The sequence below is a fragment of the Apostichopus japonicus genome, chromosome 16 (assembly GCF_037975245.1).
Source record: "Apostichopus japonicus isolate 1M-3 chromosome 16, ASM3797524v1, whole genome shotgun sequence".
Lineage (NCBI taxonomy): Eukaryota > Metazoa > Echinodermata > Holothuroidea > Aspidochirotida > Stichopodidae > Apostichopus > Apostichopus japonicus.
In genome coordinates, this window is record NC_092576.1 from 17,812,049 (window position 1) to 17,831,129 (window position 19,081).

General features: G+C 33.6%; 2 protein-coding genes and 1 long non-coding RNA gene across 4 annotated transcripts in view; all 3 read right to left on the reverse strand.

The window, feature by feature from the left end:
• The window catches only part of LOC139983541 (proline-rich transmembrane protein 1-like), a 47,506-nt gene that overhangs the window by 12,218 nt on the left and 16,207 nt on the right, over positions 1–19,081 (reverse strand). The gene's annotated exons all lie outside the window — the stretch shown is intronic.
• LOC139983540 (uncharacterized) lies at positions 1,814–18,641 on the reverse strand. Of its 2 annotated transcripts, XM_071997165.1 has the most exons (5): positions 18,482–18,641; positions 14,374–14,424; positions 14,264–14,337; positions 5,084–5,236; positions 1,814–4,337 (listed from the first exon to the last, which is right to left on the reverse strand). In XM_071997165.1, exons 1-5 carry the CDS (start codon positions 18,486–18,488, stop codon positions 4,149–4,151), a joined length of 474 nt encoding a protein of 157 aa, XP_071853266.1. In that variant the 5' UTR covers positions 18,489–18,641; the 3' UTR covers positions 1,814–4,148. The 2 variants fall into 2 exon arrangements, with proteins under 2 accessions (XP_071853266.1, XP_071853265.1); XM_071997164.1 differs by having other exon boundaries at positions 14,264–14,424; positions 18,482–18,638.
• On the reverse strand, positions 7,101–11,435 carry LOC139983448 (uncharacterized). Its single transcript, XR_011798689.1, has 3 exons — positions 11,162–11,435; positions 8,209–8,321; positions 7,101–7,319 (listed from the first exon to the last, which is right to left on the reverse strand). It is a non-coding gene; the product is annotated as an uncharacterized lncRNA (long non-coding RNA).

A 19,081-nucleotide genomic window follows, 5' to 3' on the forward strand; every position in this document is an offset into this window, starting at 1 on the left:
AATATTCAAATTGTATCGCCTAACGCTGTATATGTATAGGACACAGGAGGTGAAGTACTATAGTACCAAACCAACATACAACATAGACCTACGTAAGCCAGGTATTCTACGAATGAATTACAAAATGGATTCCGCCATGAATTACAAAATGTCAGAAAAAAACCTTCGAATGTAGCTTCTTTGAATTGAATATATGCTTTGTATATACACTACATACATTAATGGAAGGGTTCTGTTAGTGTGCGAGAGATGATATGTTTAGTGGCTGAATGTCTTTCGTGTAAAATAGGAAAAAATGCATATATTTCGTCATTAGACAAGTTTCCGAAGTACTTTATCATCCCTGACTGATCATTCACATTAAAAGCATGATTTTTGCCAAGAGGTTGGATGATGGGAAAGGGAAGGGTGTTACGTTTATATTCAAAGCTTGTGATGTTGAGGTTACATAATTATTTGAACTTAAATGAAGTTTTGTGGCGTAGTAATGTTTCACGGCAAGCTATTAACGGATATTGAATAAAACCAACTGTTTAATCACTCAGTTCCCTTATGTTGTGTACAACTATTTGCAGTTATATCTGTACTGTGTACTTTTCTGAGTACTGCCCGGGCCTTTATAGCCAGGAATTCAAGTTAGGTGGAGAGTGGGGCGGTGGGGCAGGGCACATCAACACTTCAGGAGGGGCAAAAAAGATGCACGTTTCCTTGTAAAGTTTTGAAGTCTAAATATAGGATATACATATATATATATTAATATATATATATATATTAATATATATATAAATATATATTATATATATATATATATATATCCAATTTATATATATATATATATATGCAATTTATATATATACATATATATATATATATATATATATATATATATATATATAAATATATATATATATTATGTACTATAGGCAATCTCTCTTGATGGGTTATCTTGCCAAAGTTTACATAAACTACCGACAGTATGTATTTATGTACGTATGTACGTACGTACGTTTGTATGTACGTATGTATGTCTGTGTATGTGTTTAACTGTAATGGATTAAAGGGCTACCAGGAAAGAATATTAGATTCACGAAATACATGCTTGAGCCAATCCTATGGATCTGCAGACTTTTTTGCAATAGACGTGTAGGCTGTGGTAGGCTGCGGTAGCTGTATGCAGAAACTTAGCTTTGCTAATAAATGTTTCTATCATGACAGGTTAGATAAATGAATCAATGTCACTAACTGAATTAGTAATTATATATATGCTGCTGAGATGTAAAGAAAAAAAAATTATTTATGTGCTTGTTTTTAATACGTACTTTTTTACTTGACTTTAGTAGGTCGGAGAGCGCATCGGTAGTCTTCATGAAGAAAGCAAACTTTATATTATAACAGGTTATACAAATAAATCAAAGTTACAAAATTAAATAGTAATTCATATATATATATATATATATATATATATATATATATATATATATATATATATATATATAACTAAGATGAATAATGTAAAAATTTTCTAATTTATGTGCTTGTTTTTATAACGTGCTATTTTACTTGATTTTAGAAGGTCGGTAATGTAATGTCGGTCCCGGGAACAAACCTTACAACTACAAAATAACTCAATTGGCTGACAAACGCAAAGAGAGCTGCATCACGTAAATTGTATTCTTGGTCTGCTTGGAATGTACCACGCTTGGCTTTTATATAGAATGAATAACATTACATGCAAGTTAATACATAAACATATATCAAGCAAAAAATCCTAATCTATGGAATCTTCGTATTCAACAGATGAGAGCATCGGTAGTCGTAATGAAGAAAGCAAACCTGAAACTAACATTCGCTACAGTACGGAACCAACATATATCACCTGAGTTAATTCGTATGCATACACGATTAGCATACAATGTTGGCATACAACGTTAGCATGCACGATTGGCATACAAGGTTGACATACAACATTCTTATACAATGTTAGCATGCGATGTTGACATACAACGTTAGCATATATACTGCAAAAGGTCCTTATTGATGGAATCTTCGTATTCAACAGATGAGAGCATCGGTAGTCTTAATGAAGAAAGCAAAACTGAAACTAACATTCGCTACAGTACGGAACCAACATACATCACCTGAGTTAATTCGTATGCACACACGATTAGCATACAAGGTTGGCATATAACGTTAGTATACAAGGTTGACATACAACGTTAGCATACAAGGTTGACATACAACGTTAGTATAAAAGGTTGAAACTATTTAAAGGAATAGCCTATGTAATCAAAGTCGTAATATGAAAACGTTGTTTTTCTTTTCGTTTTGCGCTTCCCTCTTTAATCAGCTTCCTCATTTACTCCTCAGAAAACACTGTAATAACAAAAATTAAACAAACTAAAGAAGCAAGTTAACATCACACTGTGAAACATGAAAAAAAAACTAAAAACAGATAAATACTAATAGAATAAACTCGAATCCTAATCTTTTGTCAATTATCATGCAAAAACACACACCCCATACACACAGATTCAAACCATGTAATTATCGACATTGGATGCAAAAGGATATCATACTTGTTAACGATATATTTAACCCTATAATGGTAACTTTCTACTTGTGGAGAGAAATCTTTGGAGAAATCCTTTGTAATTAATATTGACTCACTGGAATATCATTTCTTAGTAAATCTAGTTTAGTCATCTTGGAAATTGGTCTTTGATCAAATTAATTACAAACGTTTGTAATCCTGTTAGCGTTAATAGTTTTAACAATGTTCTATTGTCTGGCTGTGTTTTCGAAAGTTAATCTATCTACGATCGTTTGCTCCAGTCATCGTGTCATCCATAACGTAAATGTTATTTGGCGTGTTCGGAAACAACTTATCCTTACAAGAGAATATTGAATGTTTACTGCTTTATTCCTTTTAATTGTTGTTGTTCCATTGACGCTCCTGTTCGATGGTTTCAGTATCGTCTGTTCTACATAAACATTCACACAGACAGATAAATACATATTTCAATGTTAAGCAAATAACGGAACTCCCATCAGTAAAGGTAGCATTAATTATTATAAACATCATTTTTCTTTACAATGTATTTCAAAGAAATATGTTGGACTGTAACTGAGAAAAGGATTGGCTTCCTTGGTTTAACTTGCCTTATTTTTCTATTCAGCTGATGTTGACTTAAACAAATGTTAAAGTCTTACTTCCATTATTTTTCTCTGCCTTCAAGTGCAAATGAATTTTTCTTTCTATATTGACTTTTCGTTATATGAACAACAAAGAGCAAAAATCCAATCATACGATACAGAAAACGCTGTAATAATAACACAGTTAGAGAAATACAAAGGCAACTACATCATACAGTAAAAAAAGACAGATAAAATACTAAATAAACTAGAAATATATAATGAGTATAGACTAAGTAGTTTTGAACACTGTTTCCAGACCGACCACAGTACACTTCGGTACATAATCACTGTACAAAGGGCATTCGATGAATTCAGTCATATACAAATTATTAGAATGTTGTGCGTCTGTTTATGTTCAAAAGTTGTGAATATGAAATGATAGCGGTTTATAGGGCAATGACTTAAGATATACTGTACACAGGGAAGTCGTTAGAATGAAGTACATGGTTGCGTACAGATTTGTAGGGGATTCTGGAAGACATCGTGTTCGAAAAAAGAGTACATTATGTTGTGCCCTGCAGGTGCCGATGTGTATAGAGTTGATGAAATGAGTTAAGACCGATTACTATTTTATCTGAGGACACTCAGTTATAATGGTAAAAGAAATCATTAACACCAAATATTAGAAATATCGCTATTTGAAAAGATCGTCAAAAAGATAACCTGGTTCATATTCAGTCTAACTATTTTGACACAACAACATTATTTTAAATTAACTTTAATCTTTGTTTTGCTTTAAGAAATAAATATGTAACATCTGAGTAGTATAGTTTAATAAAAATGAAAAGAGAAAGAGAGAGAAAAAAAGAGCGAATAATGAGATATTCTTTGTCCCTACGTACGTCATCAGGAGGAGTAGACGATGGCGGCGGCGACGATGTTTATAATTTGATATATCAGAGAAAAAAAAAAGCAAATGAAGAGATTTGTCTTTCCGTACGTCTCCATCAATATTAGTAGTCAAAGGCGGAGATGGTGGCGGCTGTAGTGGCGGCGCCGACGATGATGTTTATAATTTGAATTATCACGTAAACAGTGATCCAAACAATACCGATACCAAGAGAGATCTTCGACCACAACTTAGCGCTTGCAGAGGCTTGCTCGGCACCTTGTATGTCACCACTACTGAAAAGGCTTCTCACCTTGACAAGAAATAAACATGGAAAGATATAAAGAGACATTTGATCACTTGAAAAGGAAGACGGGTATAGCTTTCACTGAGATATGATATACCTGCGTATACCTGCACACACGTACTATGATGGATCTGCTTTATATGATTAATATCACACAGGGCCGTAGCTACAATTATAATGCGAACATGTTCCTTCTCTCCCCCCCCCCCCCCCCTTAAAAACTGTCTGGTAGATGCCGTACGTATATATAACACATGCACGCAAAGTCGTACAAACAAATGATAACACTATTTTGAAAAATGAAAAATCATGTATCAATATAATAACATTCAAAGAAAATTGCAACTCCCCCCCATGACAATACGAAGGTAGACTACCCTCCTGCATTAACCAATCTTCCCCTCCTACTACCAGTTTCACAAATAAAAAAAAGCCAGGCTGGTTTTAGGGGCCAATTTTCAGGTTCCTTTTTCCAAAAATGAAATGATGGCACCATACTATTCGCCAGCGGATTAATATATACTGGGATCATATGGGATTATATTACTTTTGAACTGGTAATGAAGAGTTATTCACATGTAATAAAGGTTTGCTAAAGTTTTTAGGAAGCGGTGGGAGATGAGAGGGTCTGACCTTTTAACACATTTTCATGTTAAAGGTGACAACTACAGATGTGCTAGTGATACCTCCCGAGGGTGGCAGTACTAGCCAGAAATATGCTAGAATGGCAATGATCCTCATAAAATACTTACTTTAGCTGCAAATACAATAGCCACGATACCAGTAGGCCAGAAACAGAAAATGGTGACCAGAATTGCAAATACCAAGTAGTCATTAGGTTGTACCTGGGTTGTACGAACAATTGTGACAGGAGCAGGCTGTGTGGCGGCAGCGACAGTGTTGACCTATATACGGGAAATATAGCAAGATTAGCAACTTTGCATAGCAAACTGTCATATAAAATATCACATCGGGGTACTATCGGCCATTAGTATATCATAACAGAATCATGTCTGTAACAGTGTTATGATGTCATAAATAACCAATGTTGAGTAATATTGGTATTACTCATACACACACACTTCCCCACATTCCAGCTCGCTTTCAACGACACCAGGTCCACATTCCTCCATGTTCAAATCCTATACCCGCCCGTGTTCTGCTGGTATGGAGTAAGAAAATGCCAATCAAACAGAGCTTCATTTATACCCTTAGTGAGCCCAGGACTATAATAACGCAAACTCTAGAACATTACATAGGTTACAATCCCGTTGTTGTTGTTTATAAAGGAGAGCCAAACGTTCCATGATTGTTGAAAACTGTATTGAGATGTCAAGTGTTTTGTAGGAATGTCTACATAAATATCAGCAATTAAAAGTATAAGAGAAGTATGGCGACTAACGTAATTATTAGCGAGTCATATTTTTTGCTGAAGATAGAGAAAAAGATGAAAAGACATAAACATAAATGTGTAGAGTATCGTACCAGTAGCACGCTTATAAGTTACAACAAATGCGACAATATGTTCAACGTATCTCACATAAATGTTCAATATATTGCTCTTATAGTATTAAAAGTATTTTCATCAAGATAAGTAGACTATCACGGCTATCTGTTCAAAGGAATGGCGCCTATACGTTCAAAACTTTCTCTTTCCATTTCCCATTTTCCATTGACATATCAATGTCAATTAACTCCTAATGGATATATAATACGCTAAAGATGCTATTCTTATATAACATTGACATCTCATTTCAGGTTTCGATTGTATGGAACGTTTGGCTCTCCGTTGTTTCCTTTGATAATTACGTCTGCTTGGAAAGTTGGTACAGAACTTTGAAAAGACTCTATTTAAACAAGACCTGAGGTCGGCAGCGTAATTATAAAGCTGTGGAAATATTACGTTTTGTATAATAAATCATATGAGTCGGTATATTCCCAGCAAACACAATAACGTTTTAAAAATATCAGGAAAACGTTTGGTCAAACGGTATGAAAATGTTTTGGAATAACGTTATAATAACGTTAAATGTTGAGTCTTAGAAATAGCGGGAAAACGTTTTAAAATGTTTTGTTCCAATATCATCACAACGTTTTTAGAACGTTTACATGATGTTTAGATGAAATATTTTAAAACCTTTTCCCGCTATTTCTAAGACTCAATATTTTACGTTATTATAACGTCTTTTAATGACATTTTCATAACATTTGACCAAAACATTTTCCTGATATTTTCATATAACGTTTTAAAAATATGGGATGGAAACGTTTGGAAAATGTTATATTTACCATTATATATGTCTTCTCAAAATGTTTACCTAACATTTGATCAAAACGTTTACTTGATATTTTAATATAACGTTAATAAAATATCCGCGGAACGTTTGGAAAATATTATTTTAACGTTTATAGCAAATGTTATGATAACATTATTTCCAAATGTCATCAAAATGTCTTGGAAATGATCGGATGACAGCGACAATACGTTATTAGATATCCCCATAACCCCGCCCCCCCCCCTTTAGCTCACATCTGGGTCGTATGTGTCTCACCTCTTCCCCTGGCCATGCGCAGCTCGGAACTGACAGTAGGTACCCGAAAATTCTGGCAGCGGGATGCTAGATCACTGTGGCGTGACAACCGGCGCTCTTGCGAATACAAAGGGGCGGTACTTGAGCTTGACCTACTTGGTAGCTTGAGCTACTGGAACTACTTGGTGATTGTCGCTGAACTCCCACCCCGATTAGCGAGATAATAAGTCAAATATAAGAGACATTATTTATGTTCAATGTAAACATGTTTATTTCTGACAACAAATACTAGAACACTAGAATATTACTAGAAGAGCAAATACAAAAACAGACAACAAAATCTGAGAACACAATACTAGAACGATGAGGGTTCAATCGCTGGAGTTGCTGGTCACTCATCTGATTCAACCTCAGATTCATACACCTGTGTGTTCCTCTTTTGTGCCACTTGTGATTTCTATAAGATATGGAGAACAATGGTAATATATTTTTATTAAAAACCTTATACATGCATGCAGTTACTGATGGTTCCATCTACACAAGGATGTGCTTAACACATACATCATCCTGTTTATTTAACATGAACAATTCCAGTTACCTTTCTCATGTAGTTGCTGCCTCCTGGCATATTAATTAGGGCATTTCTGAGAACTTATACACATAAACTGGTGATTTTTTTTAGCCTAACACACTGTAGCATAGGCGAATTTAAGGCCTAAAACTATATTTTTTTTAAATCTTCAAACGATGTCAATTTCTGTTCGGATCGTTTTATACACAAACTGGTTAATTTTATAGCCTGACACCCTGTAGCATAGGCGAATTTAAAGCCTATACTTATATTTGAAAACTTCAAACGATGTCTTTTTTTATTCTCATCATTTTATACACATAAACTGGTGAATTTTATAGCCTAACACACCATAGCATAGGCTATTTTAAAACATATATATACATATACTATCCCCCAAAAGGGCACCTTGATTCCACGACAATATGGCGTATCGCTTTGCGATGATGCCTTTGACAGAATGTTCTGTCACATAAATTTAGCACACCCACATCTAACATTTTGCCTCAGGGTGCTATCTCCCCAAGTCCAAATCTGAGGGGGTGGGGAATGGTGGTTACTCCAGATTTGGCCGGTAAAAAAACGGTATTTGATGATAATTTTTCAGAACATTTTGCAGATATCACTCTTCTGCTCTGCCATGCAGAACCAAGTGCATTAAGTTTGTGCCGAGTCATTTGTTTTTCACAATATTGTTTATTCACATCTACACAAACACTAAGTGCTTTAGAGACATGATCTTGTTTATTTCATTAATATAAACAATTTCAATTACCTTTCTCATGTAGTTGCTGCCTCCTGGCATATTTGGGGCATTTCTTAGAACGTCACCGATTTCAAACAAGAAATCGCTCCTCTTCCCATTTTTGATGCATTTCCTTAGTGCTTCTGTACAAATGAAAGTAAACAAGTATTAAACATCTGTTTGAAAAAAATTGGCTTACATATTTTATACATACCCGTACCCATACTCATGAGTCGGTACTGGTACCCATACTCACAGTTTCATTTTCCTTGGACCCGTACTTACAGTATAGGCCATTACCCATACCCGTAGTCATGAGCCTGTACCCATGGGTCCAGCACTTGTAGTGCTGTTTAATATGTATGCAATGTAATTTTATGACACATAAATATACTCAGTGACAGATCGATATATTTTTGTTTGTACATGTAAACTTGGGGACACTATGGTATATACACAGTTGGATGACTTTTTCAGGTTAATTTCAAAACTTGCCAGTGGGAGAATATCGGGCAACCTGGAACCAGGGTTGTTGATTTTTTTTTTTAAATCAGATTTTTTTTTTTATTTAAATCAGATTTTTTTAAATTTTGCAATAATCAAAAGTTCAATTTCCTCTCAAATGTTACCTAAATCTTCCAAAAACACCTATACCCACCCATATTACATACGAGCAGTCAGCCCAATGCTTTAATTTGATTTCCAGACAATCAACGGAAGTCATGCTGTCTTGTATATATTATTTCACAATTAGGCCCTATATCCCCCCACTAAGGGACCAATGATACCAATTTCCCTTTGTTGAACACAGACACTTGTTTGTACCCAATGAGCTACTTCACAACCATAGTTTATGCAATCTACTGTCTATACACAGGAAGTTAATTTATTCATGATACTCCACCCCAGTAAGATTTGATTGGGGTATTATAGGGAATTGTATTCTATTTGATAGTTGACACTCACTCTGAATAGGGAGTACCACAGAAGAAGTGTGCATGGGCTCATAGTAGGCTATATATCTTTAAGTGCACCCAATTCAGTATTATCCAAGCTCACATGCTTCATTGAGTCTCTATCAAACAGGTCAACTAGAGGGGATTCTTGCAGGCAATTTCTAGAATTGTTCAATTTGTTTTAGTACGATGGGACACATGCCATACCAGTGTGACAGGATTTTTCTCACTGAAAATACCTCCCACCCCCGGGGGGAATTCAACAGGTTTAATACAAGTTCATTTGTTTGATAAAAGTTTGAATAAAGTTCCACTAAAGCAAGAGACTCGGCTCTTTCCTTTCTACAATCAAGACTATTTGCTTTGGTATTTAATTATACGAGTTTCATTATTGCAGTTTAATCAGTGCCATGGGCTATATATTACATATATATGGGACAGATATTACTGGGATTTACTGAAGTTGCTTTGATACTTGATTGAGACTCTACTTTAATACGAATTGTTTGATTTCAGAGATTAAGCTGACCACAATTCAACTTTTCCTGCCAAGAATTAGAAAATTGATATCTTCCTTGGCTGGATATATGCTACTGAATACAAATGGTGAAAGTTGCATCTTATATACTTTTTTACAATGGATTACAAGAGGATGGGACAGGATGTTACTCTGTCTACATAAACAGTGGTTAAGCTGCTGTGAAGCTGACCACACATCCTGCTGAAGATTACATAATAATAGGTGCACAAACAGGTGTAGGGTTTTGGTTGTAGAAAGTAACACTAGAGGTTACAGTGTGGATGATCTCCTGGAACTAATAAGTTGGAGGTTTCTGAGAGGTGTGATGTAAGAACTTCCTGTCTGTGCTACTAGCTAAGATATTGTAAATATGTTCCTAGGGTAAGGGGAAGGTGAGATAACAGTAAAATGCTCTCTGTTACAATTGTTACAGGAAACTCAGTTAGATGATGCTCCTGTTTGGAAACAATTATATCGATGTCAAAGCAGATATGTCTTGAGAAAATTTGTACCTTTGAACCAAGAAAATTATGTTCTAACTCATTCAATTTATCTGCAAATGTTCTGGTTAAAAATAAAAGGGCTGGGACCATTTAATAAAAAAACAAAGAAATTAGCTTCTTCTATACTGTATTATTCAATAGGAAATTAGTGTTACATATCACTGGAACATTTTAAGCTACGCCTGACATGGACCAATTTCTTGACAAATCTTGTACCGATACCCCAAAAAGTTATAAACAAACTCAAACAAGTCATCTACACATGAATGTTCTAATTGCAAATAAAGGGTCCGAACCATTTTCAGAAAGGTAAAAAATATAAAACTGACAAAGAAATATATGCACATTATTAAATCGAGCCCTAACTTTTGGCGGTCATTTAAGTCGGCTGTCTGAACTTAGCAACAATGGACGTTGTTGGCTCGATGTAATAACGCGTGCACCTGTTTCCAACAACATGTACAGTACCCTAACCTATTACACTAAAACCAACTTTTTTGTTTATTTTCTGTACTAATAATCAAATCAAACAGTTAAAAAAGGATTAAAAATAGTGTGAAATATATCTAAACCCTAACCTGTAATATAATCACCCACATTTTCTTTGCAAGGTTTAACCAAAAACAGGTAGCCTATGCCTGGCCTACACATTATTAAATAACAAGCCCCAATCTCTTTTGTTTTCCTGTACAAAAAGTAGCCCTAGCCTATATACATTTTCCTAAAATGTTGAAACTTTCACAATTAATGTCTGCTAAGCTGATCTATAAAAGGGTGAACTTTGTTTCATACAGGTATTTTTTAAGCTTGAAAATTCCCTCTGATCCTCTTACGTGTCCGAACTTCGCAGGGTCCATCATACAAAATACGTGATAACGTGCATATCGTGGTAGGGTAGGCTAGGCCTATAACGTTAGTGGTACACCTTACGTTAATGCTATAAGCCTATACTATAGTACGGTAGGCTGATTTTGCATTATTTATGAAAAATACAATAAACTTACCTAATTATTTCTTGTTTTCGATAGACTTACTCCTAACTCCTGATGAAAAGTATCAAAGAATCTGGATAATTCACAGACTTGAATGAGTAATTCTTACTGCAGTAACTAGAGCAGTACGGGCTTGAAGTTGAACTTTGAAGTTGAAGGCAAAGTTGGCAGTTGGCAGTTGATGCCAAATGAGCAAATCAGCGTAACCAGCGGCACATGCCAAAAAACGCTAGATTTGCAAAAGTAAAACCCCAGAAAACGCTAGATATAGATATTAATGCACATATGTAATGTAGCCTATTACCTCCATCACAGCACTTACTTATATGATAGACATTGTTATGAATATGATTATTTTAAACAAACTTCGAGTCATAATGGCTCAGAATCATAACAAAACAACTGAAGAATCAACAAAAATACAACTAATTCAGACGATTCTAGTCTCAATCCGCGGTACGGCTGTGTACCTTAGTGTATACAAACTCACACAATGGCCCACAGTTCCGCTCCTCACGTTTACTACATGCAAACGTACGACTCAGCTGTACGTACGTTCTGCATTATTCATTTTAAATATATCGACCGCGATAACATTGTGTAAAAGTAACATATAAATAGCGGTTCAAGTGTGTTGCAAAGCGGGAATTTCACCTCGAATGTTTCGGATACGGTCATTTTTTTGGGAACCATCAATTTTGATACGAAAAAACGTACGCTAGGACACCAGAAAAGTCTAAAACACGCTAAATCTAGTGTAAAACGCTAAAGCTGGTAACACTGGTGGTAATGGCTTTAAATTTAGCGCGTATACGTCGTACGTACGAGATTTTTTTTAACCAATCAAATTCCTGGAATTCATACATGTGACACTAAGTTTGAAACTAAGTTTGAATCTTTTTATTTCTATTTCGGGATTATGAAAGAACATGCTCCATTAATATTAACCCTTGGGAACCTAACCGAAACCTATAATTATAACTTATTTTAAACGTATCTGTGATTAACCACGGTAGTCTAATTATTATAAACGTATCTATGATTAAACACGACTGCAAACCGCGGCCGCTTCAAGTGATGCTCAGTGGAGCGTGGCCTGACGGTCTGACGTCACTCCCTAATGCGGATAAGGGTTATTATAAACGTATCTGTGATTAATCACTCTCACGTGATCTACCACAGATACGTTTATAATAATTAGACTACCGTGATTTATCACGATAGTCTAATTATAAATATTATGATATAACGTTTTAAGAAAACATTATTGAAACATTTTAAAGATATTTTGTAATGCTAAACGTTATAAAACTGTTTTTAAAACGTTTTAATATAACAGTTTGTGAACCTATTTGAATCAATTTGAGGATGCAGGCAATGTTTGTTTGTTTGTTTTGTTTTTTATTGCGTATATACCAACAACGCATAATTTTATCTGACTTCATTAGGAAACTAGATATTTGAACAACATTTTGATATAATGTTGTAGGTAAAACATTTTTTAAACATTTTAAAAACATTTTCTTACAAATGTTATTGTATAACGCATTGAAAACATCATGATATCACGTTTTAAGAAAATATTATTGAAACATTTAAAGATATTTTGTGATGCAAAACGTTATAAAAATGTTTTTAAAACGTTTTTAATATAAAAGTTTGTGAACCTATTTGAATCAATTTGAGGATGCAGGCAATGTTTGTTTTTAGTCTTTTTTATTTAATTTTATTGCGTATATACCAACAATGCAAACTTTTATCTGACTTCATTAGAAAATATTTATATGATATTTGAACAACATTTTGATATAATGTTGAAGGTAAAACATTTTTTAAACATTTTAAAAACATTTTCTTACAAATGTTATTGTATAACGCATTGAAAACATTATGATATCACGTTTTAAGAAAATATTATTGAAACATTTTAAAGATATTTTGTGATGCAAAACATTATAAAAATGTTTTTAAAACGTTTTTAATATAAAAGTTTGTGAACCTATTTGAATCAATTTGAGGGTGCAGGCAATGTCTGTTTTTAGTCTTTTTTATTTAATTTTATTGCGTATGTACCAACAATGCAAACTTTTATCTGACTTCATTAGAAAATATTTATATGATATTTGAAAAACATTTTGATATAGTGTTGTAGGTAAAACATTTTTAAAACATTTTAAAACATTTTCCTCAATGTTATTGTATAACAAATTAAAAACATTATGATATCACGTTTTAAGAAAATATTATTGAAACATTTTAAAGATATTTTGTGATGCAAAACATTATAAAAATGTTTTTAAAACGTTTTTAATATAAAAGTTTGTGAACCTATTTGAATCAATTTGAGGGTGCAGGCAATGTCTGTTTTTAGTCTTTTTTATTTAATTTTATTGCGTATGTACCAACAATGCAAACTTTTATCTGACTTCATTAGAAAATATTTATATGATATTTGAAAAACATTTTGATATAGTGTTGTAGGTAAAACATTTTTAAAACATTTTAAAACATTTTCCTCAATGTTATTGTATAACAAATTAAAAACATTATGATATAACGTTTTAAGAAAATATTATTATAACATTAGGAAGATATTTTATATAGCAAGACGTTTTAAAAATGTTTTTAAAATATTATTATTAACATGCAAGTTTATTAGTATATTTGATTCACATTTGATGAAGTGCCATTGTTTTCGTAGTTTTAATGCATCATATACCCACAATGCATATTTCCATCTAATTAACGGTAGAATATATTTTTATGATATTTTAACAACATTTTGAAATAATATTGAAAACAAAACATTTTTAAAACATTTTTATGTTATAAAATAACATCATAATAACGTTATATAAATATAATATAAAAATGTTTTGTTATAACGTTTCTACGACCTTTTAAAAATGTTATGATAATGTTATGTGTTTGCTGGGTTGAGATATGGATTGAAAATATGCTGTGATCATGTTTGACAATATTTCTATTACCAAACGTAGGAACATCTGTCTCTGAACATTCCACTAAATGATACAATTTATAAAAAAAGGATATTATCATTGCTTGAGGCGCTGCCTACATTTTCTCCAATGTTAACATCAGTCCTATACTTACCACTGTAATTTGCTGTGGCTGCTGTTGAGGTGGGTAACCTTGTTGAGGCGGATAACGTTGTTGAGGCGGATAACCTTTTTGAGGCGGGTTACCTGGTTGAGGTGGGTAACCTTGTTGAGGCGGAATTCCCGACTTGTTATCATATGGAGGGGGCTGTTGATCTGGAAGTAACAAAATTGAGTGGTAACGTTGTTTCCGTGCATTTGATAACTGAACTGTCAAAGACATCTATCCTCGTGTATGGAAATACATCAAAAATATGACAACTGCTTTACAATGTTCCAAAGTTCATCTTTGCAGCAAGTGGATACAAACAGACATCTAATATGAGTGCTTTACAAATAATTGAAATTAAACGCTTAATATCAAACTTGTATGTTATTGATGATGTTCACTCACTCATGGCGTCACTTTGTTCTGGTGTTGATATTTTGTTTGCATTTAATTCAGAAGTCAATACCAGGATCAGTTACGGGCCAGGAAACATGGAGTTAATTATAATATTTAATGGATATATTTTTTAGTTTATAATTAGAAAACAAAACACGGCTAAATTGATATCATATATCTTATCATATATATCATATACATATATCAAATATATATATATATATATAAATCTATATAAATATATATATATATATATATATATATATGTATATATTTTAGAGAATGACCATGATGATTGAAATGTTCGGAAACTGGGAATCCTGCAAAATTATATTTCCGTGGGGTAAACCTAGATGCCAAATATGCCCCCATATTACCCCAGGCACCGTGGTCAAGATTCCCAATGTTGACTTTAGTCTTAGACCCCCTTCCCTCTCTTGTGATTCTATTAATGTTATTTACATCTTCTATCGTGTACTTTGCAAAGAGGGCAATTATGTAGGTGAAACAGGCTCCCGATTCCGCTTACGTTTTAATAATCACAAAAAATCTATTCGTGATAATTTTGCAGGATTCCCAGTTTCCGAACATTTCAATCTTTATGGTCATTCTCTAAAAAACCTAAAATGTATTTTAATTGCCTCGAACTTCAAATCAACTACTGAACGTAAACGTAAAGAAATCGATTGGATCTTTCGTATTAAGTCTCACATCACCGGCCTCAACAAAGACTTGGGACCCCTTAACAACTATCAGTTCTACAAGCATATGTAATCCGTTCTTTGCTCCTTAATCCGCTTCCTGTTTAGTCATGGTTTATTTGGTTTTAATTCCATCATTCAAACTTACACTTATCTAGCGTCATACTTTCATTGTGTCACATTTTGTACTTCTCATTCGACTGCCAAGTATTGCTGACGAAGGTCCCAGGTGACCGAAAATTCCAATAAATTTCTAAAACTTACTCCTTATTTGTCAATTGTGAGTCATATCTTATTTCTCTGGTTTTCTCTAATAATATTTTCTTTTGGAGTAAACGTGGATTTTCGTTATAATATATATATATATATATATATATATATATATATATATATATATATATATAAATAAATATATATATATATATATATATACTTATATATATATATATATACTTATATATATATATATATATATATATATATATATATATATATATAGGGTGTCCGCGTACAGAGCGGGAGGCCCGTGGTTCGAATCCCGGTGGAGGCTGAAAGTTTTTTCACTGTTCTTGATTTTCCAACTCATTACGATTTTCATTTATATATATATATATATATATATATATATATATATATATATATATATATATATACATATGCTTTTCAATACTTAAAACGCTAATGACTTTACTCACAGAATGAATTTTGATATGTTTTAAACTGTTACAGGACACTGCTATCAGTTAATAACACTTTTATTTTATTCTTAAATGGACCCTTTTCACATCTGAGGCACATCAGATAAAGCAGCTGGAATACTGAGTCTAGCAAAGGAAATGCTAGATCAGTTATTTACCCAAAACTCGATAGGAAATCAAAATAATGTTATGGTCTCAAATAACACTTTTGCAATCCAAAGACAAAAACGGTATTTAAATGTCATTCAAGGATGCTATTCGTGTTGGAATTAATGTCGTACTTTGAGCTATTTTGTTTCACTTTTGATCAAATGAATTCACTTCTTTATACCAATGACAATCCGTTTTGATACAATTTTCCATGCCCAGTACGGTACTAATTAAGTCAAATACGTAGAACCAGCAGAAACAGATTATCACAACCAACAAGCATATGATGAAGTGTACACTCCAGCTTTTACTTCAACTAAACACACCCCTCTTTCTTCTACTCAATTGGTCTCATAGTATAAAGACATTGATGGCGGATTCTTGAAATAACCATGGTTAACGAATGGTTATTGGCCTGCATGATTTCCAAGCTAATGTGACATTGTCCAAAATATGTTAAGAACCACTAGGCCTACAGTGCCTTTCCATATCAAACCAAATGTTGCTTTGCCTTCCTTACACTGTATACAGTGTGGGGTGTATTAAATACTCTTCAGCAATAAAAATCACATGGTGTGCGTGCTTTATACACATTTCATATACATCACTGTCGCACAAGCCAACTTCTCAAACAATGAGTAAGATATGTAAATAAGGTTGCATATGTAAAATCAATTCTACAGGCGTTGTAATGGTGCATTTAATGTCTCGTTAAAAGAAAGGAGAAAAGCCTAAGGAAGTGGTTTAGTTTGTATATACCCTAATTATGATATTAAAAGGAATCATTCAGTTAAAACTTCCTTTTCAATTCTAGGATTCATAAGAGGAAACAAAGTCGACCTCATGTACATAGTTTCCGGCATACAAGGTTAGAGTTTCAATCCCAAATCGGTGTTTTTCACGACCGGATATTACATACTGATGATCAAACATATTGTTCCGTCTCATAAACTAAATGCTGTGTTACTTATTGTTACGACCAAAAAGGTCCTCTTACGCCTAGGCTCGGTAGCATGATGAGATTATCTTACTTTTAAATATTGTTCTTTAGCCTACCTCGCACATCCCGTTTAATATATAATTTGTTACGTTACAAAATGTGTGTGTATGTGATTTGGCAATGCCCTACGTGATACACGAACAGTACTGCGTTAACAGTCAATGTAGTGTACTGTACTGTATAGCCAAACGTTAACGTTAAGACTAGGCCTTTTTAAACAAGATATTGTTGAACGTTTAAATTCTAATCATCCTTCATTAGCAAAATAATACGCAATCCCTAAATTATGAATAAACGTAAAAAGAATGAGCTATGCATTTGTAATCTTACAGTATGAGTTTTCAGTGTAAATTATTAAAACATGCAAAAGACAGGTTAACATAGTCATGATTGTTACAAAATATATATTTTGAACGTTACTACCAAATTTTACCCAAAAATAATCCCCCAACAAGTTGTGACCGTTTTCTTTTATGACAAAACGTAAATGTAAAGTCTAGATGTACATTGGCACACATACTGTAATTATCAATATTTTCAAGTTGATTGTTTAGAACTAGGATGAATTGCTTTCACACTTATGCAATATTAATCAACGAGAATGCATTCATATTATGATACATTCACTTCTAAGGTGGATAATTGGCGTCAAATATTCGAACGAAACAGTCAGTTGTGGATGCAGAAGAGAGGTTATGTGTCTTGACTTCAAATAATGCTTGAAATATATTCATGAAACAAAGGCGTCTGGGGTGTGCCAACAGGCACGTATAGAAACTCTCTCACTACAATCGTTTAAAAACAGTTTTAATTTCATGCATGGAATTAAAACTGTTTTTAAACAGTTGCATTGAGAGAGTTTCTCTACGTGCCTGTGTATGCTTAATACAAGATATTGCAATATATACCTTACACACTTATCTATTATGGCATGCAGTACATATAATATACTAAGTAGTTGGAAGTAAAGAGACATGCTCTTTAATTACCTCGAAATGTTTTACAAGTAGCAAATACAAATACACTGTAGTTAAAACATACATACAAATACACAAGGTTTCGACTTTTCCCCTGAACAAGGCCTGTCATTGTGTAATTGTATACCATATGTACAATATATACAATATTAGGTGGTATCAGTTATGTATTATAAGTAAATAACTACACTTGATTTCCTCAGCTATTATAAACAGTCTTGCGATATTATATTCATAAAGGAGTTCAAATATAACTATTTTTATCAAAGTCTTCACTATTTCTGTTCTATTTACAAACTTACCAGTCATAATGAATATTGTCCTCGCACTCAGTAAAACCTGCCAATTGGTGAGAACCGTGCTTACGTTGTGTGTTGTAGTAAAGTAACATACAAACGGGGTACATTATCGTTATCTGAAAGCACCATTGCAATAAAACCCGATAGGCGGAAATGCATTGTTTGTATGGTATTTTCTTTCACTATTGACAATTTATGATTCAGTTTGAGAAGACGCTATTTGTAGTCGTCTTAAGATATTGTCATTGGAATAAGGATGTAGGTTTGCTGGCGCGTATCCAGGATTTTCTAATCCGGGTGGGGAGGGGGGGGGGGGCGAATTACTATCTAAGCGGAGCGCCACTATTGGTTTGCGCGCAGCGTACAATAAAATTTCTGGTTTTGATAGTCGCCCAGATCACCGGAAAAGGCACTTCTCGGGCTTGAAAATGACCAACCAGATGTACCCTTTTACCTGAGAACCAAGTTTTCCCCAACAGTTCCCCCCCCCCCCATAACCTTTTTGAAGATTGTCACCAGTCACACATCATGTTAGACCTCATCGCATCTCCTTTGGATCATTGCTTTTGTAGGTGATTCTACGTCGCAGCCCACAATACCCGT